Source organism: Falco peregrinus, unplaced genomic scaffold, assembly GCF_023634155.1.
Source record: "Falco peregrinus isolate bFalPer1 unplaced genomic scaffold, bFalPer1.pri scaffold_35, whole genome shotgun sequence".
Lineage (NCBI taxonomy): Eukaryota > Metazoa > Chordata > Aves > Falconiformes > Falconidae > Falco > Falco peregrinus.
In genome coordinates, this window is record NW_026599603.1 from 1,678,657 (window position 1) to 1,705,293 (window position 26,637).

Here is a 26,637-nt window from a genome sequence, read left to right on the forward strand (position 1 = left end):
TCCAATCTGGTTCATGACAGTGTCGTTGAAAGTCGATGTAAGGGAAGATAATATCTGCTAGTGGTGCCGTCAGTGCGTTGGGGATCTGGTCTGGTCCAAATGTATTACCTTTGTTAAGTGGTTTGATCCAGGGTGATATTGTCCGTTCCAAGCGCTGTAAAAAGCGAAACCTAGATGCTATATCCTGAATTTGTTTACCTGACATTAATGCAAAACAGAAATCCTCACGCAGTTTTTATTTCATTCTGTAGGGTCGGTGTCGGTATCAGTTGTCTGCGGTAAAGGTTCACGGAAAGGTCGTACATTCTTTGCTGGGATCCATCTGGGTCCTTTTTCTGTGGAGACACAAGCATAACCTTTTCCCCATGTAACAAGAGGATGTGGTCCCATAATTTTACCTGTTTCTGGATCTCGGACCAACACTGGGGCTTTAACCCGTGCCTCGAAAGAGGTATTTGCAGTGAAATGTCGAACTATCGGTGGGTTGTTATCTATTAAAGAACAATTTAAAAAATTAAAAACATACAACGCTTTCTGTAACCGTTCCTCTGGAATAGCCATTCCCATTCCCCCTTTTTGTTGTTGTAATAAATGCTTTAGAGACTGATGAGACCATTCAATGAGAGATTGACCGGTGGGGGAATGAGGAATGCCAGTAATATGAGTTATACCCCATAGGGCAAAAAAGGTTTTTATAGTTGTTGAAACATAAGCTGGACCATTATCTGTCTTGATCTCTGAGGGAATACCCAAAGTAGCAAAAGCACGCATTAAATGTCTACGAACAGCTCGTGCCTTTTCTCCTGTGTGACACGAGGCAAACAAGGCACCTGAAAATGTATCAATGGAAGAGTGGATATATTTAAGGTTACCAAATTCAGAATAATGTGTGACATCTGTTTGCCATAACGGTAGGCTTTGTAATCCTCTAGGATTAACTCCTGCAGCAACTGATGGGAAAGAATGTTTTTGACAATCAGGACAGACAGCAATAATATTTGACGCTTGTTGAGAAGGAAGGTCAAACTGTCGTTTAAGAGCTCCAGCATTTTGATGGAAAAAAGAGTGACTTAGTTTAGCTTGTGCAATGCAGTCTGGCAGTACTTGAACTGGTAACGTCAATAGATCAGCTCGTCGATTGCCTTCTGCAAGAAAACCAGGTAGCGAGGTGTGAGACCTAATATGCATAACAAAATAAGGTGCAGATTGAGAGTCCAAAAGGAAAACAAGTTCCTGTAACAGGGTAAAGGGTTGTGAATGCGAAACACTCCGCAGCACAGAAGCTTCAGCTCGTGGAACAATACCTGCAACATAAGCGGAATCAGTAACAAGGTTGAGTGGTACATTCCATTCTCGGAAAACACGAACAACTGCATTCAGTTCTCCTGTTTGAGGTGAACCGGAGACCGTCTCTATGTCCGAATCCCATTGTCTCCGTTGATCATCCCACCATAGGAGAACAGATTTATGTGATTTGCCTGATCCATCTGTAAACACAGTAAGTGCCTGTAGGGGTTGTTTGCTTCTTCTGGGTTTTAACATCAGATGAAAGTCAATGTTAAACAGTTTGTGTGAAGGTGGATGAGAAGTTATTTGGCCTGTATAGTCGGCAAGTGCCATAACAGAGGTGTCTGATTGCTGATAAAGCCATTGTAAGTATACTGTTGTTATTGGTAGACAAATACAGACAAAATCCTTCCCTGATAAGGTTAACAGGCGTGATCTAGCTTTAACAATCAGGGAGGCAAGCATTTCATGTTGTGTCAAAATAGTTTTTGTAGGCTGGTTAGGTAAAAAGACCCATTCAATAATTAACAAGGGGTCCGAGTTCTGAAGATCCCATTGAAATATCAGGGCATGAGGCTGTCGAGCAGGGTTTAAAATAATCAAGTAAAAAGGTAGTTCAGGGGCCCATCGGTGGGCCTGTCGAGAAGCGATAGCTGAGGCAACCTTTTGTAAAGATGTATCTGCTTCAGGGTTAAGATTACGTGGAGAACAAGGATTAGTGTCCCCTTTTAGTAGGTCAAACAGAGGACCCAAGTCTGTATTAGAAATTCCCAATAGTGGTCGAACCCAATTTATTGTTCCCAGTAATTTTTGTGCATCATGCAGGTTTCTTACATTGGTATTGATCTGCCATGGTTGAGGAACAATAGTTTGTGCTCTTATTCGCCAGCCCAGATATTTCCAAGGGGGAAACTTCTGGACCTTTTCTGTTGCTATACAGAGACCTGCCGAATTCACGGCATCTGTGACAAGGGCTACAGCTTTCTCCATGACTTCGTGATGTTGTGCTGCCACTAAAAGGTCATCCATATAATGATACAATAACACAGTAGGCATAGCATTTCGGACAGGACTGAGTATTTTCGCCACATACCATTGACACATTGTAGGGCTATTTTTCATACCTTGTGGCAGTACAACCCACGGATATCTCTGCAACGGAGCTTGCATGGTGATGCTTGGAAATGAAAAGGCAAATTTCGGGGCATCATCTGGATGTAACGGGATACTGAAAAAGCAATCTTTAAGATCTATGACAGTCAGATGCCAGTGTCGAGGGATCATAGCTGGGGACGGGAGCCTGGGTTGGAGGGCTCCCATATCTTCCATAGCATCATTAATTTTTCTGAGATCATGGAGCAAGCGCCACTTGCCAGTTTGTTTTTTAATAACAAAAACTGGTGAATTCCATGGGCTAGTAGAAGGTACAATGTGTCCTTGGGACAGTTGTTCTGAGACTAAGTTTTGAAGTGCGCGAAGTTTTTCCAAGGGAAGGGGCCATTGATCCACCCAAATAGGAACATCAGATTTCCAGGTTATTTTTAGGGTGTTGAGCACTTCAATGGCCCCATCTAAAAATGTGTGCGGATAGACATTCCCCATTGTGACAATACATCACGTCCCCACAAAACCATAGGGACAGGCAGCACAAAAGGTTTAACAGAAGCCACATGTCCCTCTGGTCCTTGAATTTGAATTAGTTCCAAACTCTGACGACTGTTACCGGTCCCCCCAGTCCCAGCCAGTGCCTGAGAGACATTAGTCAGTGGCCATTGCGGAGGCCATTTGGCTTGAGAAATTCCTGTGACATCAGCTCCAGTGTCAATGATCCCATTTAGTGCTATTTGTTGGTCATTGTAAATAAGGGTACACTGATACATAGGTCGCTGTGGAGAAATGGATTGTACCCACAAAATGTGAGGTAACCCTGTGGATCCAAAACCTCCTCTCCTCTGCGGAGGATGATCAGTGATAAGAGAGCTCACCCCTGCCGGGATCAGAATCAATTGCGCTATTCTACTACCCTGAGCTATCGTACAGGGTGGAAATGGAGTCCGTGCCATAATTTTGATTTCGTCCACACTGTCAGAGTCAATAACACCTGGTAAAACAAATAGACCAGACAATGTTGTGTAAGATCTACCAATTAACAGAGCTTGTGTATCGGGGGGTAATGGTCCTTTGACATTTGCTGATAATAAATGAACCGAGGAATCGAGCAACGTTACTGTGTGTGAGGTTGCCAGGTCCAATCCGGCGCTGCCTGAGGTTGCTGGACAGGGACTTGAGGTGTCGGTGCTTCTCTCCGAGCTTGTTGAAATGTCAGCTGTGGCACTTGTGTCTGCGCGCGTCGCTGCCCCGCGCTCCGCGGTCGGTTTCCCTGTGTCGGTTGTCCCTGGAAGTCATACTTAGATCGACATCGATTAGCATAATGACGCCCTTTCCGACATTTCGGACAAAATCCAGGACCAGGAGGTTGTTGTCTATTCCCTGCAGCCCGAGCAAGACAATTTCTCTTTAAATGGCCAGGCTTACCACAACCATAGCAATTCCCCACACCACGCATCGCTGCAAAAGCAGCAGCCATAGCTTCAAACTTATGATCAACGGTACCGATTCGGTTACATGCTTCCACCATTTCCACCAGAGTGGGGTTCGGGTTGGGAAGAGACTTCAGTAGCCTTTTACAATCAACATTAGCATTTTCAACAGCTAGTTTTGTGTAACAATACATCCCGAGCTTCCGCATTATCTACTTGACGTTCCAAAGCCTGTTTTAGTCTATCAATAAACTGCATATAAGGTTCTCGAGACTCCTGAGTGATGTTAGTAAAAGCTTTTTGTGGCTTTTGTACGTCAGGGACCTGGAAAAAGCCTTTTTCGCCTGTTCTCTAATTGCCTCGAGAGCCGCACGGGGGCAGTGTTGAGCCCGCGCTACCGGATCAGCACGTGCCCCGGTGCCCGTACGATGCTCTATTGTCAGTGCAGCTAATGCAGCATCATTACGGTTAACGTACGTGAGCAGGAGTGCTGGCAGTCCCCCTCTCCAGTGCGACTCCCATAACGTGTACTGAGTCGGGGTTAGTAACAATCGTACTAAAGGTTTCAAATCATGAGGAGCATGACATAAGTATCAAACACAGAAGATAACAGGCTTATAAAATAGGGAGAAGAAATACCATGTTCCGTAACAGTGCGGCGCAGTTCTTTAACAACCGAAAAGGAAAGAGCCTCCCATCGTGCTCCCCCTGCCCGACCCTGAGAATACAAGACCGGAGCAACTATAGTTTTAGCCATTTCTAGATCCCCCTCCTTTAAGGCTTGTTTCTTTATTTTTGCCCACACATCACGCAGATCAGGAGGGTATAAATCAGGCTCTTGTTCAGGGTCTACCGGTCCCGGGTCAAAGGGGTCGTCTTCTGGCGGATACCCCACTGCATTGACACCCAGGGGTTTAGAGCACTGTGATTTAGAGGCTGATAAGGACAGGGCTATATGAGCTTGCGACTCCTCCTCCTCTCCTTCCTCTGCCTTTTCTTTTTGTGCTTTCATAGTCTCAAAAATAACTCTCCACGAAGAGAGCAGACGGTGGGACTCAGTATTGCCTTTTGTCGCAGAATCCCACAATTTCACCCCTGTGTCGTCCCAAAGTTCCCGCGTGAAAATTGTAGTTGCAGTCACTGCAGGCATATTTACTTGCACCCACTTAAGCATTGCTTTAAGGTCATGCCCAGAAATACTTTTCTCATGTTTGTTAGGGAGACCTTTCATAAGCTCATAAACGTCTCCTTCTGGGGACGAAGCCTGATTCCCCATTACGGATTTCCCACAGCTCACCTCTCAACTCCGGAGGGATTTCTGGCCGGCTCCCGCTTCCTTTCAGCGGATCATTCAGAGTTCTGTGGGATTCGCTGCATGTCGCTCAGTTAGGCGATTCGAGAGTCCCTCCACGTCAGATCCTTCACTGGATCACGTCGGGGTCACCAATTTGCAGCGAATGAAGAGACGGGACGCAGCTTGATGCAAGCAAGTTGTTGGTTTATTAGTGATTTTCTTACAATTATACGTTTCTACCTTCTACATATTACACACTGTTTGGTTAAATCTTAAGCGTAAAAACACTGATCGGTTGATATTTAAGGCACACCGTTAGAACAATAGGAACTGATTAGTTTACCTTGACATAGCAACAATTTCTATTCCCAAATTAGGGGGTTTCTTTCTACGCGGCTTTCTTGATTAACAAAGTTACATATCGGCGCCATCCGTTCCCTTCTCTGGCTACTTGTTTCTCTGTCCGTCTGGTTGCCTCCTCAACTGTGACGGCTCAGGGGTCTGCAGTTAGCTTGTTCCTTGGTTCCCAGGGCTTGTGCCCTGCAAGTTCTAACAAGTCTCTATTCATCAGGCTATCAGTACTTGGACTCTTGTCCTTGAGGCCTTGTCCTACAGGGGAACACAGACAGACAGGCTGATTCTTTGCACCAGCACTCTGCTGCCTCTTGGCACAGTTCTTTGTGTGAATTTGTGGGTGATGCAAGGTGAGGGGGTCGCTCTGAGCCAGCTGGCGTTTCCGCACCAGGCCAGAGGTGCACGCTCTCTTTGGGCACAGCTGTTCTCTCATCTTCTGTTTGCTGCTTAGATTTAGTTTAATGCCCTGTCCTATCCTCAAACAGCGTGGCTGTAGCAAACCAAAGAGGAAATGCCCTGCGGCCCCTGGCTCCCTGAGCTTGTGAAATGATCTGTTGCTTTGGGGAGGGACTGAGAAATGGTTTTACATCATTTGTATGGAAGGTTAAAATGACCTTGGCCTAGGGCAGTTCTCCATACTGCCCAAGTGACATAAGAGCTTAACCTCACCGAGGTAGGCTTTGCAGGGGACACTGCTTCCTTTAAAATGTGATTTATTAGTATTCATGAGCATTCATTTTTGGGGTGGAAGTAAATTGGTTCCCATGAAGGGCAAATTGCTGCTCTTCAACTATAGAGAAGCAGCAGAGCAACAGATGAAGATCACCCCAAACAGAAGTAGGGTGAGAGAACCCCAGGAGCACTCATGTCCAGTACTTTGTCCCTTGTCTTGCCCTTGAACTGGTGAGTGTGTGGCATTAGGGAGCTGTGCCAGCGAGGTCCTCTGCACAGCTTCAGCGACACCCTGGCGGTTTCTGCTGACCTGGGTTTTGTGCTCCTTGCAGGGCATTGGGGGAGGGATGTGGGCTGCTTGGTGAGGAGCACAAGGGGATTGTACAGCAGAACCAGAATGTTGTACAAACGGAATGTTTTGGCTCATACTTGATGGAGCGTGAGTCAGCGGAGTGCCAGAGTGCTGTAGCTGAGCTAGAAATGCATCAGTAGCATGGTCAGGATGTGCAGAGCACCTTGCAAAGCCCTTAGCCAAGAGGCAGGCTTTGGGAAATGGTTCTGTAAAGCCACCTGTGCTGGGCTTGCAGTTGCTTGCCTGCAGAGTATCTGTGTGTTAATTGTGGAAGGCTCAGGAGTGCTGCCTTTGAACAACCTCTACATCCCTGATGCTGCACGATCCACAGGGACTGTGGGTAACCCAGTGAACTGGGATGCGGGTCTTCCTGATGGGGAGTTGGTTTGTATAATTCTCTTGCTTTGAATCTGTTCTTCCCTGGGGTAAGTCTGACTTCAGCGAAGTCACTCCTGAGTCAAAGGAGTAAAATTGTGGCTAAGCCCTAAGTAGTAGGGCCTTGTGAGTTGTTAGTGGCTGAAATGCCACGTAGCCCTTTCTTGGAAAATGAGCAGTTTCCTGCTGTCTGGCAGTCATTTGGGAATGTGCCACGTGGTTGGACTGTCAGTAAATAAACAGCTGGTGTGCCTCTTGGTTTATTGGCACTTGTGTTATAAATGAACTGCTAATTTTTCTGCTGGGCAACATTTCCAATTTGTTACTCTTGCTGCTTCTGATTTGCACGTTTCTGTTTTATGGCTCCAGTTGTACAGTGTGGGTGTTCTCGTGCCAGCCCCTGTTCCCACGTGTTCTTGCATTACGGTCTGACGGCCTCTGCTGAACTGGAAACCATTGTGGCACTGACCGGCAGATAAACAACAGACAGAAATACTTCCATTTGTGCGTCCTACAGGCTTATTAATAGTTTATTGTAAAGGAAGAAGGAAGTAAGAAGCACATAAAAACATAGCACAGCTTATTCCGTGTTGTCCTCTTGCTCTTTTCACTGTAGCAGTGCACTGTTTTCAGGCAATGCAAGTTCAGTCTGTGAGGTTTGTGAAATTCATTACTGATGCTCGGTGGAGACTGAATTAATGCACATTGATTACTATGAAATACGACAGGACAGCGAGTTACTGCATTACTGAAATGAAGTCCTTTACAATTCAGCGCAGCCCTGTTAGATGCTTTGTAGCGCCCAGAAGCTATTCCAAGAATACTTTCAAGATGGCTCGTGTGGGGAGGAAAGGGGCAGAAGACCAAGGCAAATGGCCCGGCGCCACATGAACGTGAAGCCAAGTGACTCATTTCAAAGACTCCTGCGAACCGGCGGCTGAGGGGGGCAGGCGCAGGGGCACCCCCTCTGCTGCGAACGGATCTTCATCCTCCGGTCTCTCCTCTGTTGTCACGGCCCTTATTTTCCAGCCTTTTTTTATATCAGGGTTTCAGCGGGAGCTTTCCCTGCTTGGCTTGCCCTGTGACCTCATGCTACAAGGATCTTTTCTGTGCAAGTCGTCTGCTGCAAGGAATTCAGTGCAGGATTTAGGATGGGTTATGCAGGGAAACTGACATCTGAGTTTGGGGTTCTGGGCAGTTAGGGTTAATATTGGTGTGACAGTAATTACTGTTAGCCTGAGTTTACAAAGAGCCTGAAACAACACCCAAGATGAGCAGCTGCTTCAGTCTCAGTGGGTGCCAGTTCAGATGCCAGTGGTGAAACCTGGAAGGCCAGAGCTTGTAATTTACTGCTTGTCACAGGGGAGCATGAGAAGGGGAACCATCGTACAACTGTCTGTATCTTCCTTGAAACTGAGAGGGGAGTTGTATGAAGGATGAAGTCATATTTGCATGAAAACCTATAGCCTGAAGCTGTGTCTAAACACAGCAAACTTTAGAGCATAGATGGGATGCAACCCCTCTGTCATCCAGGCACGTTTATTTAGAAACGTGGTCTTAAACAGTCTGCTAAGGGTTTGCAGTTGCGAAGCAGAACAACATTTTGCACTGGTCTCAACTGTGCCCCTAGGCTGCAAGCAAGTGCGTAGCAGGGTTAGTGCCCTCGTAGCACGAGGCAGTGCTGCAGTAGAGACTTTGCAACCTGTTGCCCCCAAGGGAGGGCAATTCAGCTTTCAAAAGCTTAAGGGACCATGGGTCCACAGTGACACAAACAGCCAGCTTCTGCCTAGCACCCCTCCTGCCTTGGGTTTCGCCCTGTTTGGGCTGACGCTGCATTCAGCCTGGTGCAAGGTCCCACTTTGGTGGGGTGGTAGAGCGTGGCTGAAGGGTCAGCCTGCTCTGAAGTGCTGAGTCAAGCCTTGCATGGGATGCCATGTTCCACGGTGTCCCTGGAGAGGGGGCTTGGGACATAATGTGCATCTGCATGAATGGCGAGAGGCATCTTTCTCTCCCAAGGTCGTGGTTGTCTCTGTGAAACCAAATCCTTGTTGCTTTAGCCTTGCCCTCAGGTCCCTGGAGAAATCCCTTGTGCGTTGCTGTGCAGGTTGTCCCAGTGCCCCTCACCAGCAATGGAGCTGGGAAGGCTGCCTGTGCTTGCTTTTGGGGGAGGGGGGGATTTATTTCTTGGGCTCTTAATTGCATTGCTGTTGATCCGTTTGCTCCTTAGCAATGACAACGACTTGACAATTACTTCCTTTTACTTCCTTCAAGTAGCTCCAGTTGTTGAAGTTCCTTTTTTCTTTATCCTCCTGCTGATCTGAACTTGCATCCTCCCCTGCCTACCTGGCACCTGGAAGAGGGAGCTAAGTAAATATGGCATGCCAAGACTTAATAAGGCAGGTAGCTTTCAATTGGCTTTGCAATGCCTTTGTTACAGTAGTGTGGCCAAAAGAACAACAACAACAAAAGCAAATAACATTCTTCATTTGCTAATGAGTTTCTGAGGATCTAAACAGTGCAGGACGTGAAGTACCCAGATAACAGGTGCTTTAAATTCATATGGGCTGCCCATAGCTTTTATTTTAGAGGGCTTAGCTGCAAGATTGAGTACAAACTTGCTAATTCAGAACGACTTGCTGAAGATGAAACGCTTTCCTGAAATGTGGTATTAAATCATGCAGGTTGCTTGCTGCAGTTCCCTTCCTAGTATTTTACCTTCCAAATAGGAAAAGCAAAAGCCCTTCTGCAGTTTCTAGGGTGAATATTTGAGATGTCTAGAAAAAGAGATTATTCTTTTTGTCTTGGATGGGGCAGCATCTGTGTTGACAACCTTAAACCCCAGCTGAGCAGGTGGTAGGCGAGGTGCTGGGTGGTGGGTGAGGCGCTGGCTGTCAGCGCTTGCGTTAGAGCAATAGGTACGTGTCTGTGCCTGGGCTGGCTGCCTTAGGGCCCTTCCAGGAGGGGATGGGGATGGGAGCGGAAATCCCAGCTGTGGAGGAGTCTGGATCAGTTCTGCTGAAGGGAGTTTGCTGCTGTATGCAATTCCTAAATCAAAGCACCTGCTGCTTCAACAATGATGAAAATATCAAATTAATTAAAAGCACTGAGGAAAACACCAGGGCAGCCAGTGAGTGATGAGAAGCAGAGCTTTGATCAGCTCATCAACAAGAGCGCTGCTGGGGGCAATGGCTCCTGGCCCTATGGCAGCAGCTTTACCACTGATTTCAGTGGGGGCAAGGTGATAGTTCCAGCGCAGCGACGCCATGCCATACATCTGGAGACTGCTCTGCTCATCCCTACAGTAAAATGCTTTTGGTAATTTGATTTGCCTTCCTGCTGCTAAACGCCAGGCAGCCGGGGCGCGGGGGGGATTGCCTGGCTCTGTTCTGAACGAGCCAGTGGCTGGGAATGCACAGCCGGCTTTGCTCTGGTGGGGTGTCTGAGTGTCCCCCGTGTGCAGCTCCCGATGCCGCCTGCCTGGGGTGGGTGTGCTAACCAGGCACGCCGTCACTTACTCCTCTAGAACAGACCTTACAGAGGGGTTCGATTACGGCATCAGCCAGAGCTGTCTCTGTGTCCCCTGGGGCTGGGTGAGATGTCAAGGGAAACTGAGTTCAGACACAGCTAACACCCTTTAACTCTAGCGCAGAGCTGGCGTAGGCTGCTGAGGGCAGGGGTGGAACTGTTAGTGCTTTTAAGTACCTGTGAAACCTCTTGCAAAAACAGTTTGGGTCTGGAGCTGAGCCGGCTCTGGTGTGGGGAGATGGGTCAGGTGGCTTTTGAAGGGTGCGTGTCCCCAGCCTTGGCCCTATAACGCTGTGAGAAGGGGCAGGAAATACAGCCGTACCCTACACTGCCCTGACACTGCCGCAATTACCGTGTCCAGCTTGTGAAGTATTTCACCAAAAACTGCCGTTGACCATGCATGTGCTGAAGTCCTTTTGAAAGTGTACCTGAGCATCCCCTGCCAAGCTTCAACGAGGTCGCCGCGTTGCTGGCATTGGAGTTAGTGCTGTGGCACAGCTGGGTTCTCAGTGGTGCTTCCAATAGTCTGCGGTGGCGATTGAAGCAGGTTCCATTAGTGCTGTGATCCCTTGAGTGAAGCGACTCTGTTTTGGTGCCTTGGAATCAAAGCATCAGATAATTGTGGTGCTGCCAGCTTGCTGCGAAAGCGGGTGAATCAGTGGGCTTGTTTCTTCTTTGCAAGTTAACAACCCTGTGCAAGTCATGCTACTGGAATGAAAGGTCACGAAGGTAAAAAGTACTGTTGCGTTACTGAATGATACTGCTACAGTCCTAGAAAACAGCAATTTTCCTTCTGCCATGGGGAAAGTACTAAAAGCATTGTGCTGAGATTGTTTCTTTCCCTGCAGGATTATTTCCACGAGCTCATCTGCATCACAGAAAGGGAGAAGTTTGTTGTGCCAATCCGAGCTATAGGTGCCCGAGCTATCCTGGACTTCCCCGACCAGGTGAACTTCTCAGCCTGTCCAGTCAAGTACAGCACCCAGAAAACGCTGCTGGTTCGCAATGTTGGTAACCGGGAGGCCCGCTACTGCATCAGCACGCAGAGGTAGGGAGCTCATCTTTTTTTGTGCAAAACACTGTGGCGTGATAATATAGTTGGGAAACAGCGACAAAAAGGAACCGGAGCACCTGAGCTGCCGTGCTGCTGCCGTGGCTGGAGATGGGCAGGGCTCGTGGGTTTTGCTGTTGATTATAGTGTTTGAAGCATGGCGCAACCTCTGCTAAACCCCTGCAAGCTGCAGAGTGGAGTTTTGTAGTGCAACGGTGTCTTCAGAGCACAGTCGTGCAAGACTGATTCTGTTAGACTGAAGGAGCAATTGTAAGAAGGCAGCTGGACTGCCCTCGGGCTGTGGAAGATCCTGCGGGGCAGACGACAGCTCTAGGAGCTCAGTTCCTGCAGACCAAGGGCAGTGTTAAGAAATGGGCAAGCTCTGAGCTGGTGGAAGAGACATTTAAGAATTTATCAGCAGCTTTGTCTAGAGTAGCAAGTGCAATCAGAGATTGTAGATCAAAGCAATTGGTATCGAGACCCTGACAAAAACAGGGTGTGGTCCAGGACCTGGTTCTCCAGTAGGTTTGATCTGGTCCCTGGGATCAAATATTCTTCATTAGAATGAGCTCTTAAGTGGAGATGAGCTGGCAGCGGCTTCAAAACTACACTTGAGCCCCAAACCAGAATGCCAATGGGTGCACAGGCCAAAGATGCAGCAAATACCTGGTGCGTGGGTTGGGAGCCTTTTCTAGAGCTTTGTCTCTCTCAGATCTCCTGGAAAGTGCTCTAGCATGCTGTAGTAGCCACCACCAACCTCCTTAATCCTCAGCACCTTCTGAAATGGTTATGTGGCCCTGTTGGACAAATATACCCATTCCCTGGGAGGCCACAAGCACGTGGTATTTGGGCAGTCTCCTGGTCAAGCGCCCGATGTGTGCTGTGTCGTGGACAGCCTGTACTGTTCCTGTTGGTCTGAGAAGACAGTCACTGTTTTTCCAGTTTGCTGAACTGGAGAAGGTAATGCATTTTGGACACTGCACCTGCAAGGAAACCAGTTCAGCTGGCTGGTAGTTAGCTCCGAGTTGCTTGGTCCCAGAGGTCTTGGTGCAGGAGCTGAGGTCCAGAACACAGCAAAGACGTGCCGTCTGCCTTAGTGCACCTGAGTTGCTTCAGTTTCTTCCCCAGGAAAACAGGGGTCAAGAGAAGGCTCTTTGCTCTTTCTCCTGGGAAGCGTGAAGGTCCAAGAGGCTCCTACCAAAGCCTGGCAAGGCTATGGAAGCTTCCAGGATGCTATTCAAGCAGGCTGCTGCTTTTCACTGTGGAAATACGTAGGCAGGACCTTGTAAATCCCTGCACAGCTTCCCTCTGGGATTTCCAGATCTAGTCGTCACCACCAAAACAGATACCCAGTCGTGTCTGGCATCTCTTGGCAATGTCCTTGCCAACTCTTCTATTGAGTGATCCAGCGTGTGTTGAATCCTGCTTGATACGATTTTTATGCTGAACTTCAGCAATTGAATGTTCGGGCGCCATTTGTCGCGACGGAGGGAAGACACAGTCACTCAATATGAGTGATCAGCAGACTTCGTTTATTGTTTCTCACAGTCACCTTTTATACCTTGTTATAATTAGCTCATACATATTACAAAAGTTAAGCTCATTATTGGTTAGTTGCCTAAATACCAAGCCCGCCCCTAGTCTCTCTTCTGTAGTTATCTCTTCCCACCTGCAACATTCTTTTCCCACCGAAGTCTTCCTGTTATTGTGTAACAAGAACAGCCAAGGACAGTGTATTTTTGCTTTACTTCAGATAAGCTGAGAGCCATGTGCATTTTTGTCCAGCCAGCTGGACTATGTCTATGTGACCCTTTTCAGCTAGCCAGTTATCCACATTCCAGCTGATGTTTTGGGGAGGAAAGGTTGATTGCAATGACTGCATTTCCTCGGAGAGCAAATTCCCGTCTGTGGGAGCCCTAAATCAGTGAGGCCAGGTCCCTGGGCTCGCAGGGGGTCTGTGAGGCTGAGGAAAGTGTCGGCACTCCTTACCTGGGACGGCGTTGAGCGGTAGCACCTAACAGCTGCAGGCAGCGTACCTGCTGTGATATTCACTGCAGTTTCTTCCCCTCCAGCTCTGGTAGGATGGCAACCTTCTTCAGCCTGCTTTTGCAGTAGTGCGCAGGGCAGGGTGCTTTGCTGGCCCCGAACGTTGAGGCCATCCGGCTGTAGGATGCTGAATTGCCTCGCGCTGTCCCGGCTTCCAGCACAACGAGGTATCCCTGCCCCTTCTCCGGGGCTGGGGAGAGTTCGGAGGTGGAGGGTTCTGCGGGGAAGGCAGGGACAGGACTTGGAAGTGCCTTGGGGCGTCAGCACCTGTGTCTTCATGGTGCTGAGAGGTGGGGCAGGCTCTCCAAAGGGTGTCTCTGAAGCTTTGAAATTCCGTTTGGGGCAGCAAGGAAATGCTTCTAGCCCAGGGGGAGGCACTGGAAGTGACACTTCAAAGCTGGGGTGATGTAGGGGGTCCTTGTGTGACTTTTCAGACTTGGACGGCTGTAGGTGTATAGGAGTTAGTCTGAACCCAGAGCTGATCAGGAAACTGCCTTCAACTGGAGCAATTTTAAAGGGCTTCTGAGCAAATAAAGTTCAATGTAATTAGGTCAGAAATGCCTTGAAGGCCAAAACTAGTTTCGCACTGTTCTCTGTTTTTAATTGCACAGTGCATGACTTCTCTGCAAGATCAGTGTGTTAACAGAAAAAGTCTGTAGTTACAGAAAAAGTCTGTAGTCCCTGCATGCACAGGCTATCTGCCCTGGCTGAAACCTGACAGGATAACAAACGGTGATTGCTTCAGGCAGCTTCCCTATGCAGATGTCCCAGGAACCCCTTTGGAAGAGTAACCCAGAGAGGGTGCTTCAGGGAAACCGCAGGCATGTCCAAGGCGCGGAACCAATGTGCAGGACATGCACGGGAGAGTCTGTGTTCAGTAGCCACCTTATAGCTTGAAGTGAGCTTTCCAAATCCATTTTCCTCCTGCCTAACCCAATTGGAAGAGTGAGTTCCACCGCATTTTTTTGTGATGTACTGAATGTATTCTTTTTAAAATCAGGTGCCACCTTCTTGGCTCTGCTTCACGCTTTGTGCTGTCCCCTTTTTCTATGTACAAGAAACCCCCCTGAAGACAGAGCGTTGATGGTTCTACTCAGCTGCAGGGGAACTGCCATGGAGGCTGTAAGAGAGGGGCAGGGCCGGGCGCAGGCCGGGGGGTTTATCCGTTCTGAGCCCCTCGACCCCTGCTGTGCATATCTGACAGCCCTGCCTCGCTCACAGCCGCTGTCCCAGAGGGAACAAAGCCCAGGAGAGAAAGTTCTCTGTCGGCTCAGGGGAAGCACACATGCATGGGTGCAGCACGCTCGTGTTGCAGCCAAAGTGATAAACCAGCCTTGCTTAGCGCAGCTCTCCGTGCAAAAACCTCCGTGGCTGCAAGGATCTCAAGCCTCGACTCTGAGCGCTCGATGGAGCTCCCTCCCAGCCAGCCGAGATTCCCGACCGTCCTGACGTGGCGCTTTCCCTCCCAGCAGCGCCCATGCCCATTGAGTGCCTTTCGCTTGCAGCCGGCTGTAATGCCGGCATCACCCCTGCACTCCAGTTTTTGGCCTCTCTGAGTGTTGCTCACTAGAATAGCCCCGAGAGTGACACCCCCCCCCGCCCCGTGCCGGCTGCCCCCATTGTGTCCGTAGGGATAGCGGTTTGCCTGCGGGCATGGTGGGATGGTGTTTCTTCCAGGAACCACATGGATGGCAGGGTGAGCCCTGGGGGGGCTTGCGCCGCCCGGGCTCAAAGCTGGGGAGGCGGATTCCCCGCTCGCAGGGACTGGGGGCGAGGGGAAGTGTTTTAGGGACGGACTGTGGGGGCCGGAGGGAGGGATTTGAGGGACGGACGCCGAGGAAGGCCTCATCCCTGCAGCGATGGCTCAGGCCCAGGGCAGGGCCCTTCTCTGGGTGCCACGGGGTCGATTGCAAAGGACCAGGCCGCCCCACGCAGGGAGCAGGTGCGTGCCGGGGTGCCAGGGGCCCTGCCTGGCTGTTCCCAGCCCAGCCCCGGCTGGGGCCAGCCCTGCGCTGCAGCCCTGGGGCCGAGGCGCAAGGAGCCGGGCATTGCTGAGGGTGCTGCACCCTGCCGGGCCCCGCCGCCGGCTGCCGGCTGCCCTGGGCTGCCCCTCGCTCTCCCCAGCTCTGCCTGCTGCCAGTGCCGGGGGCACCGCCACGGGGCTTGCCCCCTGCCCACAGCTGCCCTGACCCACAGCTGCAGCTGCACGTGGTGCCCACATCGCACAGCTGGGGCGGGGGGTGGCAGGTCTCTCTGGGGGCAGCCTGGGACTGGGGGCAAAGCCAAGCCCATCCCTCGCTTGTGATCTTTGTCCCCAGGGAGAGCCAGTGCAGACGTGTGCTGCACTGGGGAGTGTCCCGCGGGGAGGTGACGGCCGACTGCAGAGCAGCACTGAGACCTGCGTGACAGCAACGGCAGCCAGTGGCCGCAGAGCAGCCCAGGGGAGCTGGTTCCCTCGACGGGCCCCAAAGCAGCCTTCCTCAGACCCTGCTTTTGGTGACGTGTGGAGCAGCGCGGGGATGTCTCTCAGGCTTCCAGGCCTGAGGAGGCTTTCCTCCTCAGGGGCACTGTCAGAAATCCTGCTCCCAGGATTAAAGCACCCCTCCCCCCATGGATCCGAGGCTGTGTGTCCAGCCCCCTGGAGCTGGGTACAGGTGCCCTGAGCGGTCTCTCAGGAAGGATGGGGCCACCTGCCTGGTGGCTCTGACACAGAAATGATGAGCTGAAACCCTGTTGTGGTGGCTGGCCGGCTCAAAGCCTCCAAGTGCCTCAGCCTCTATCCCCAGCAGCGTTTATCCCAGGCACTGTTTCAGGGTGTGAAGATGGCTGCCGGTGATGTTATGGTGCCTCCACATGGCTCCCACTTCAAGGTTGCGATGCCTGAGGTCAGGGACCATTTGAAGGCCCTGGCGGAGATCTTCAGGGACTTTGTGTTCCATTTTGTGTTGCCTTAGGGCTACAGCGTGCTGGGGTTTGGGGGCGACAAGGTTGTGGTATGCCAGAGGTTAAGCGAGTGAAGCGTTAAAGCGTGTTATTGTTATGGACAGAATCTGGGTTTGTTGGCTCTGAGTTCCTGGGGTTATGGTAGTGTGATCTTATTATGTGTTCTTTGTGTGGTTTTGGTTTGGTTTTTTTATGTGGAGAGTGCCTTTTTTCATCTTTTTGGCCTTTGCAGGGTTTGGATGGGGGCCTTTGGTTTGTATACAATGTTTCTTCTGGTTGTTTTTCTGCTGTGCTGGTGGATGGTGGTGTTTTTTCTGTCTTGTCAACCAGTAACGATGGTTTCTATATCTCCTGCAGGTCAGGCAGTGTTACTTCTGATGTGGTCTGACTCATTTCTGGTGAGTTGGTAGGTAGGTATGGAGGACTTGTGGTCCCTCCATGGAGGATGACTGCTAGAGGACTAAGAGGCAGATCTGTGGAGGGGTGAGAGGACTGCTGGCCCATAAGTAGTGACTGTCAGAGGACTAAGTGTACTTGAATTTATGCGGGCTTCCAAATTCATGGTTGTTTATCCTGCCTTGCGGAAGAGCCATGGGAAGTCACCAGCCACGCAGAAGAACAAGAGGATTCCCAAGCCTGTGTGGCTTTCTGGTTTTGCTTTCGAGTAAGAAAAGTCTTGTCTCTGCATGAGTACAACTAAACCGGTCAATTTCATTCACCACAGAAATCAGGGAGCAGAATTTTTGTGCTGTGCCTCACATGGCTGCCAGGGCAGGGTGAGAAGCAGCAAGAGAATTCCTCCCTGTCACCTTCTCCAGGGGAGCAGTGCTGCACTTTCACCGGGTGAGCTCTGGTTCTGCATGAGTGCAAAAGGTTCGAGTCAATTTTCTCACCACAGAAAGCAGGGAGAAGAACTTTTGTGCTTCTCCCCACATGGTTGCAAGGGCAGGGAGAGAAACAGCAAGAGGATTCCTTCCTGGCACCTTCTCCAGGGAGCACTGCTGCACTTTGTCAAGGTGAGTTTCTTTGGGCTGTGCATGATTGCCAATGAAAAGAGGCCAATTTTGCTCACCACAGAAATCAGGGAGCAGAATTTATGCTCTGTGCCTGACAGGGCTACCAGGGCAGGGTGAAAAGCAGCAGGAGAATTCCTTCCTGGCACCTTCTCCAGGGGAGCAGCGCTGCACGTTCCCAAGGTGGCTTCTTTTGGAATGTGAATGATTCCAGGTATGAGAGGTCAATTTTCTTTTTCTCAGAGCAGAAAGCAGGGAGCAGCACTTTTGTGCTGTTCCTTACATGGCTGCAAGGGGAGGGTGAGAAACAGCAAGAGAACTCCTTCCTTGCACCTTCTCCAGGGGAGCAGTGTTGCGCTTTTACTTTTCCAAGGTGACTTCTTGGGTCTGTGTATTATTGCAAATGTGCCGTGTCAATTTTGCTCACCACAGAAATCAGGGAGCAGAACTTTTGTGCTGTGCCTCACACGTCTGCCAGGGCAGGTTGAGAAGCAGCAAGAGAATTCCTTCCTGGCACCTTCTCCAGGGGAGCTGTGCTGCACTTTCCCAAGATGATTTTTTGGGGTTCTTAATGATTGCAACTCTAAAGGGTCAATTTTGCTCACCACAGAAATCAGGGAGCAGAATTTTTGTGCTGTGCTGTTCCTCACATGGGTGCCAGGGCAGGGTGAGAAGCAGCAAGAGAATTCCTTCCTGCCACCTTCTCCAGGGGAGCCATGCTGCGCTTTCCTAAAATGTATTTTTTTGGCTCTGCATGAGCGCAAAAGGTTTTGGTCAATTTTTCACCACAGAAAGCAGGGAGCAGAACTTTTATGATGTGCGTCATATGTCTGCCAGGGCAGATTGAGAAGCAGCAAGAGGATTCCTTTCTGGCACCTTCTCCAGGGGAATTTCCCAGGTCCCGAGAGACTGCTGGTGCCGGCTGCAAGGGCGCTCCCACATAAAGGGTGGTCCTGTGTGATGTTGGGGTTGGAATTGGTGATGTCTCCTTTCCTTAGTCACGTTAAGGCTTTGCAGTGACAATTTGGTGCTTCGCTCCTATTGCTCTTTTGTCATATCGCTCACAATAGCTACTGCTGTTTCCTTTTATCATATTGCATGCTATTTTCCTGTATTATAATACAAGAAACTACCTTGGATATGTTTCAATGATTGATATGTTTGATCGATTTGATGTGGAGTTCATCTTTGCTGGGTATCCAGTCAGTCAGCAAGACATAATTTGGCATAGTGGGCAGCATATGAAGCAAAAATGTCTTTATTTAGGAAAAAAAAATGTTCCTCGACTTGCTGTTGTCAGGTGGGAACCATTGCCTTATGGTGTTTGGGCCAGAGTGGTCTGGTGGTGCTGGGCAGTTGGGCCATGCCAGGGACAGAGGGACGGGAGTAGGGGAGGGGGCGGGGGAAGGGGTTTAGGGACGGACGGGTGGGAATTGATGAAGGATTTTAGGGATGGACCGGGGTGGGCGGGGGTGTTTGTGGGTATGGGGGTGGTGGTAGGGGGGTGTGTGTGCCCCACCCCGCAGCTCCCCTCGGCTGCTTCCTCCTCACCAGCACCTGCTCAGCACCCCAGAGGGGCTTCCCGGAGAGTTCCCGGAGAGCCGGGGAAGGGGCTGTCCTGCACCGCCCCTCCAGACGGGGGCCACGCAGGCAGACCCCCGAGCCCCGCCGAGGGAGGGCAGCGCCGCTGGCCGCCCCCCTCCCGCCGCGTCTCCTCACCTTTGCCCCGCGCCTCGCGCAGCCAGCGACCCCGACCGCCGCTCCCACGCGCGCACAGCTGGCGGGAAGAGGCGGGCCCCTCGGCCTCGTGCCCAGCACAGGCTTCGCTGCAGGCCTACGAGAGGTAAAGCCGGTCCCGGGGCACCATCTTGGTGAAGAGGAGAGAAGTGCGCGACCTGCCAACACAGGTGTGGCCCCGCCCCCATGTGCCCTTTGGTCGGTTGCTATGGGAACGAGTCGGGCTCTTCCCCTAGCAACCGGCTGACAAAGGGCACACAGGGGAGGGACCACCCGTATGTTGGGAGGTCACACACATCTCTCTTCTTGGCCACGATGGCGGCAGGCCCCTGGGCCTCGTGCCCAGCACAGGCTTAGCTGCGGGCCTACTAGAGGTAAGGCCGGTCCCGGGGCACGCGGTGGCACTGGCCGCGCGGGGCGGGCGGTGGGGGTTGGGGGTATAGCCTCAGCTATAGCGGGAGGAGGGTGCGGGCCCGTCTCTGCGGCCGGGCGGGTTGCGCTGCCTCCAACAAGACAGCGGCAGCAGAGAGACGGGCTCCGCAAGCGGGATGTCCAGCGAGCACCCGACTGCACTCTGTGGTCTCGGCCTTTCCCATTGGCGTGGTGTGGCCCACGTGCCGCCAGGGCAACCCTCCGCAGCGAGCGGGGGTGCGGGGGCTGCGCGGAGGGGCTCGGCCCACCGGCCTCCTGCACCCGCCCAACCTGCCGGCCTCCCCAGCCGCTCCCCCACGCAGTGGCCGCCCCGCACTGCGCCGGCAACGGGGAGCGCTCCGGCGGCACCCAGGGCGCGAACCAAAGCCCTGAGTCACATTGCGCTCCCCCATCTGTGGCGGCTGCCCCGCGGGTTGGTGGGAGGGCCGGGGCCACCCCCGAGGGGACAGGGCTGCGGGGGGCGGTCGCCCAGTCGCCTCCCCGCCGCTCTCCGGTAACAATGGTGACTTTTTCTTTGGTGGGATAAGGGCAGTTGCTCTCGGTCAGGTAGCTAGTCTTTTTTTCCCAATGCACATTAAGCTGCTTCTGAAGAGGGTACGGCCTATTGGAAGAGAGATCTGTAACCCTGGATTTTACAGCTGTTATCAGAGTGCAGAGCCATCCCAGATAAGCCCCCCTGTGCGGTTCACACCTTGTCAAAGAAAATCAAGATGTGCTATTGGTTACAGTATTTCCGCTGATACTGCCTTTCCCAAAACATACTCTTCCCTTTGCATATAGAAGCATGTTAAGCTGATACAAGTGCACTTAGGACTGTGCTGCTGCGGGGATTCAGGTCATTCACCCAGGCCGCTACCGTGGCATGGAGGCACTGTAGATCAACCGGTACAGTGTCAGCCCTCAGACAGAATGTGCTGGGAAGGCGTTGTGTTTGCTCTGAGGAGCAGTACGCTGAGCAGCGTCCACCTTGCTTTCCCTGGCTCTGTTCCTGTGGATCTGCCAGTGCAGGCAAGGCTTTTCACAGATGCTTGGTTCTTCTGCCGCAGGCTTCAGCGACAGTTGCCATCCCCAAGGAGCACCACCGTTTTGTCATTGGAAAGAAGGGTGAGAAGCTGCAGGACCTGAAGCTCAAAACTGCAACCAAAATGCAGATCCCCCGCCCAGATGACCCCAGCAACCAGATCAAGATCAGCGGCACTAAAGAAGGGATTGAGAAGGCCCGGCACGAGATCCTGCTTATCTCCGCTGAGCAGGTACCTCAGTACTGTGATCTCTCTCATGGCATTAGCTGGTCAGCCTTTTTGCTTCCCCACGGTATAGTCGGAGTTTGTAGCCACCGTGGCTACAGTCAGTGGCTAACGTTAGCCTGAACGGAGAGGTATACTGTGCCACTCGCCGGCTGTATGAGCACCGCTGCCAGGTCCTGAAACTTCTTGTGCTGCGTTTTGTCCATCTCTGAAGCCCAAACAAGCATTTGATAGTTGAAGTGAAGCGTCTTAGGTGCCAGCTGGGATAAGGCAGGAGATCACAGGGGTGAATATCGTAAACAAGGAGCAGCAGCAGCAACCGTATTTGTAGATTGAAAGAGGTGGAGATCTACAAGCCCGCAAACTGAGAAGGTTGCTTGGGCCAGAGTGTCAGGCAGGACACCCCTGGGAGCTTAGCTGTGCCTGGCAGAGACTGTAATACAGAGGGCAGTTCCCACCAAGGTCTGTTGTGGGCTCTTCCAGGATAAGCGTGCCGTGGAGCAGCTGGACGTGGAGAAAGTGTACCACCCTTTCATTGCTGGCCCTTACAACAAGCTGGTGAGGGAGCTCATGCAGGACACAGGGACGCGCATCAACATTCCTCCACCCAGTGTCAACAAGACCGAGATAGTCTTCACCGGAGAAAAGGAGCAACTAGCCCAGGCTGTGGCTCGCGTTAAGAAGATCTATGAGGAGAAGGTACGGATGGTCCATAAAGCTTCCCACCTTCCCCTGGCACCCGCTCCTAGGCACTCTTCCCTTCTTGTTCTACTTTTGTGCATCCCTCGGTTGCATCTGGCTCAGCAGCCCTTGCAGTACATGACCCCGAATCCTACCGTTTCCTCACTCGGCAGAGTGGGAGCTGGGCTGATACTATCCGGGAGGTGACAGATTTCTGGCTTTTCTGTATCGTGGGAATTAGCAGGCCACCAAGAGCTCCCCTGGCTCTTGTTCACACCGGGGCTACTAAGGAAGGAAAGAAGTGTGAAGTCTACAGTGGTGGCCAGCTGACAGTATCAAAGCTGCTACATAAGCAGAAGTTGCTGAAGAGTGAATGTCACTCCAGTTTATTTCCCACAGCCAACGCTGCTGTGAATATCCTTGTTGTGGGTTGCTGGGCTGTTTCTCCTCGTGGTTAGGTCTGTATTTGTACCGGTCTGGATTTCAACAATCGGCTTATAGCCTGCACAGTGTTGCATCACAGCACTGCCTGGGAGACGGCTGGGAGTTGAACCCTGTTGTCCAACGGGGGGACGGGGACGACGACAACGACATGCCTCTGTGTGTGTGTGTGGTCTCTTGCATGCCGTGTCCCAGGGAGCTTGACCCAGCATGCTAGTTTTGTACTTGCCCTGTGAATTTTTGAGCACAAGGCTTTCTGTAGGCAGGGGTCCAAGGGGTGCTAGGGTGCTGCCGAGCCACTGTGCTCAGCTTGGCTTTGCTCTTTGCTGGGTGCAGAGTTTGACTGCATCTTGTGCCTCTTCCTGTCGCTCTTGTCCTTCCCCGCCCCCTTGCGATTGATGCCTCAGTGTCTCTGCCCCTACAGAAAAAGAAGACTACTACTATTGCCGTGGAGGTGAAGAAGTCCCAGCACAAGTATGTCATCGGCCCCAAGGGGAATTCCCTGCAGGAGATCTTGGAGAAGACTGGAGTCTCTGTCGAGATCCCACCCACTGACAGGAGCTCGGAGATGCTGATACTGCGAGGCGAGCCTGAGAAACTTGGGCAAGCATTGGCTGAAGTCTATGCAAAGGTACTGACAAGATGGGCTAGGCCTCCTTTGAAGGTCCCGCGAAGATACATTTGTGAGCACTGACAGGTGTAGCGGGGGTGGTCTCTCTTGGGCCATTAGAGGTGCAGCTTAGAAGTCAATACCGGAGGTGCAGCATGGGAATTGGAACTGAATTGTTGTGAAGGCCTCTCCCAGTTTGTCCATCAAACAGCTTCTCTGTTTTTCTGTCTCTCAGGCCAACAGTTTTACCGTCTCCTCGGTCTCTGCCCCCTCTTGGCTTCATCGTTTCATTATCGGAAAGAAAGGACAGAACCTGGCCAAAATAACTCAGCAGATGCCAAAGGTATGGATGAGCTGGTTAGCTTAGCACCCCCGGTGTAGAAAAAGGTTTAGTCCAGATCACTCGTCACGGAAGAGAGAGGTGTCTTCTAGAGTGGGTAAACCCAGGGGGAAATGACACAGATCTTTGCTGTTCAAGGGAACCCTCTCTTTTACTGCTGCAAACACTGCTCCTCCTATGTTATTGTCATGGGTTGAGCCCTTCCGAGGAAGCTTTATGTGGTGCTGTTTTGAGAACTGATGTAGTAGGATACCTGGAAATGGCGAGTGCAGCGAGGCTTCTCCCTGGGGAGTTAGACGGTATCTAGATAAAGGCTAGATGAGTAAACTTCTCCAAAGCCCTTGCAGAAACTGGGACAGCACCAGAGCCTTGGGCTCTAGGCACTGCCATATGGCCGAAATCATTAAGTTACTGACTTGTAAAATTGTGGGGATTTGATCTGGGCTTTTTGGGAAGGAGCACATCTCTTAGTGGCAGGGATCGATGGTGTAGGCCTGACCAAGAGCATTGGCCTGGCTTGGATCTTGGCAAATTCTTAAGAGGTTCATTGTCTTTCACCTCAAGGTTCACATCAAATTCACTGGAGGAGAGGATAACATCACTTTGGAAGGACCTACGGAAGATGTGCATGTGGCTCAGGAACAGATTGAAGCCATGGTCAAGGAACTGGTGAGCTGGAGTTACTAGTTCCAGTAAGAAACTGGGGGAAGAAGGGGCAACAGAGCAGAGGTGATGAGGTGTTTATCACATCCATAGGATGTCTTGACATGCTTAATCGAGGTTGCAGAAGACAAATTGTGTGGCAGGTGGATGACGCCCCTTGGTTATGAAACTCATCCATAGCATTCTTGAAAAGTCAGCATTTTTTTGGTGCAGAGAAGGAAGGATTCTCTTTGTTATAGCTGGAGAGGCATGTAAGTAAGTCTTTTCAATGTTTCATGAGCACAATGCTCTCTTCTCAAAGCAGAGGAATGCTTGTGCTCTGCTTAATAGCAGAAGTGCTTGTTCCCTCCTACGTGCCTGGATAACCCTGGGGCAAAGCAGAGCTCTACTGGCTTGGGTAGAGCTAAAACACCTCAAGAGGAGGGAGCTGTCGACGCTGTTTTGGCTGAATGGAGGCAGGGGGTAGTACCTGTTATGTGAAGGCTATAGGGGAACGTCCTTGCCTTTGTTTAGTCTTACAAGTCCCTCGTATAGAGAACTTCCTTGGGTCTAAGCCTATTTTCAAAAGCTCGTTTATCAGAGCTCCTGAAGTCGGGCCTCCCTTGCCACGACAGTGTAATCTTCAGTTCTCCCTTCCTTTCTCCCTTAGGTTGAAAACAGCTTTTCTATTTCTGTCCCCATCTGCAAACAGTTCCACAAGAACATCGTAGGGAAAGGAGGTGCCAACATCAAGAAGGTGAGCTATCGTTCCTAACTCAAGTGCTCGTGATAATCGCTGCCTGCAGCAAAATCCCACTGGATGCTCTCTCCTGCTCATTGGTGATGTCAAATATAGCCTGCAAGGGCTTTTCTTCTGACATGGGACACTTCTGAGATGATTTTTTTTTTTTCTTTGTGGCAGATCCGTAAAGAAAGCAACACCAAAATTGATCTCCCAGCAAAGAACAGCAGCTCGGAGACAATTGTTATCACAGGCAAGAGGGCAAACTGTGAGGCTGCTCGCCACAGGATTCTTGCCATCCAGAAGGAGCTGGTAAGTGAAGCGACTGGCCTTTTGCGGTTGAGGGACTTGACAATGTTGCTAGAAGACACAGATACAGACGTGGTTGTAATGGATGAGGGCAGGGTGGAGACAAACGTGTTGGTCTGTTCGTGACTCGTAAACCAAAGTCTGTGACTGCTCCTGTCAGGAGTAGCCAGTCTCCAAGCCCTCTGCTCAGGCATTTCTTCCAGCTGTATAAAGCTCCTAGCAAGGTGGGAGTCAGAGGGTAAGCAGAGTGGGTGCAAACACATTTCTGCAGCTTGACTCAAGAGGCTGGTACTGTCCTCCCTTAGGCCAACAGCACAGAGGTGGAGGTCTCTATTCCTTCCAAACTGCACAGTTCCCTCATTGGTGCCAAAGGCCGCTTCGTCTGCTCCATCGTCAAGGAGTGTGGTGGAGTCCACATCCACTTCCCCACCAAGGGCTCTGGCAGTGACACCGTGAGCATCAGGGGCCCAGCCCAGGGTGTGGAGAAAGCCAAGAAACAGCTGCTGCACCTGTGAAACAGCACAAGGTCTTAATCAATCAATCAATCAATCAATAAATAAATAAATAAATAAATGGCAATGCTCTGTTTGTGTTGAGAAAGGCATCTAGTCTGACTAACTAGAAAAGAAAAGGTGGGCACCTGAAGGAGGGAAGGAGGCCATCAAGTCAGGAAATCGTTGAAGAAAGAAAATGGAAAGGTCTATTCCACCTAGATCCCCCTAGATCTATTATGAATAGAATGACCGGATGTCCAAATCTGTGTATTATTGCAAATGTGCTGTGTCAATTTTCTCACCCCAGAGAGCAGGGAGCAGCACTTTTGTGCTGTGCCTGACATGGCTGCCAGGGCAGGGTGAGAAGCAGCAAGAGAATTCCTTCCTGGAACCCTCTCCAGGGGAACAGTGCTGCGCTTTCCCAAGCCATGTTTTTTGGTTCTGTATGGGTGTAAATGTGCTGTGCCAATTTTTCACCACAGAAAGCAGGGAGCAGAACTTTTATGATGTGCGTCATATGTCTGCCAGGGCAGATTGAGAAGCAGCAAGAGGATTCCTTTCTGGCACTTTCTCCAGGGGAATTTCCCAGGTCCTGAGAGACTGCTGGTGCCGGCTGCAAGGGCGCTCCCAGATAAAGGGTGGTTCTGTGTGATGTTGGGGTTGGAATCGGTGATGTCTCCTTTTCCTTAGTCACGTTAAGGCTTTGCAGTGACAATTTGGTGCTTCGCTCCTATTGCTCTTTTATCATATCGCTCACAGTAACTGCCACTGGTTCCTTTTATCATATTGCATGCTATTTTCTTTTATTGCAATATAAGAAACTGCATTTGATATATTCCATTATTTGATATACTTGATAGATTTGATTATATTTGATGTGGAGTTCAGCTTTGCTGTGTATCCAGTCAGCCAGCAAAACAGAATTCAGCGTAGTCGGCAGCGTACAAGTAAAACTCTATTTAGGAAAAAAAAAAATGTTCCTCGACTTGCTGTTGTCAGGTGGGAACCATTGCCTTATGGTGTTTGGGCCAGAGTGGTCTGGTGGTGTTGGGCAGTTGGGCCATGCCAGGGACAGAGGTTGTGGTGTCTGGCGGGACGTTTGATGCCACTGTATAGATTCCACTGTGTATACGTTTATGTCCAGGGATTCTGTTAAGGGAAGGCTGCTGGCTCGGCAAAGGGACAAGATGTCTGAGCTCCCCGGTTACCACGCTCTGATTTGCTGTGTAGCTCTACGTTAAACACACCTGCGCACAAAGGTTAGGCCAAGCTGACTCTCTAAAGCTGTTAGAAGTGACGAATTAAGGGACCTCTCATGCAGGGAGTCAGCCTTGGGAAGGATGGGGAACAAAGAATGGATGGGGAAAAGATCTGCGTTCTCTTCAGTGATGCAGAAAGAGCCTCTGGGTGAGGACGTTGTGGTCGCAGGAGGAGACAAGCCGATAAGAGTGCTGCGATCCAGGAATGTTGGTTGGAATTCGGACAAAGGTAATTGTTGTGGGGGGAGATC

At 50.9% G+C, this 26,637-nt stretch overlaps 2 protein-coding genes across 2 annotated transcripts in view; both read left to right on the plus strand.

Moving 5' to 3' along the window:
* Window positions 1-11,451, plus strand: part of LOC129783349 (hydrocephalus-inducing protein homolog) — a 133,063-nt gene extending 121,612 nt beyond the window's left edge. The window contains 2 exon segments of the mRNA XM_055793332.1: window positions 10,398-10,464; window positions 11,248-11,451. Of these exon segments, the coding sequence (XP_055649307.1) occupies window positions 10,398-10,464; window positions 11,248-11,451 (271 nt within the window).
* Window positions 11,452-18,600: 7,149 nt separating this feature from the next.
* LOC129783350 (vigilin-like) lies at window positions 18,601-25,153 on the plus strand. The gene is made up of 9 exons (XM_055793333.1): window positions 18,601-18,647; window positions 20,625-20,874; window positions 21,352-21,567; window positions 22,415-22,621; window positions 22,836-22,943; window positions 23,565-23,609; window positions 24,253-24,339; window positions 24,505-24,636; window positions 24,939-25,153. The coding sequence occupies exons 1-9, from the start codon at window positions 18,601-18,603 to the stop codon at window positions 25,146-25,148; spliced, it is 1,302 nt and encodes a 433-aa protein (XP_055649308.1). The 3' UTR covers window positions 25,149-25,153.
* Window positions 25,154-26,637: the final 1,484 nt, after the last annotated feature.

Excerpts from the sequence above, each read along its gene's own strand:
- LOC129783350 (XM_055793333.1), top strand. The coding sequence starts at position 18,601 with ATGATTGATATGTTTGATCGATTTGATGTGGAGTTCATCTTTGCTGG. Across the intron at positions 18,648-20,624 it reads GTGGAGTTCATCTTTGCTGG|TGCAGGCAAGGCTTTTCACA; the intron begins GTATCCAGTCAG and ends TGGATCTGCCAG. Across the intron at positions 22,944-23,564 it reads TAACTCAGCAGATGCCAAAG|GTGCATGTGGCTCAGGAACA; the intron begins GTATGGATGAGC and ends CCTACGGAAGAT.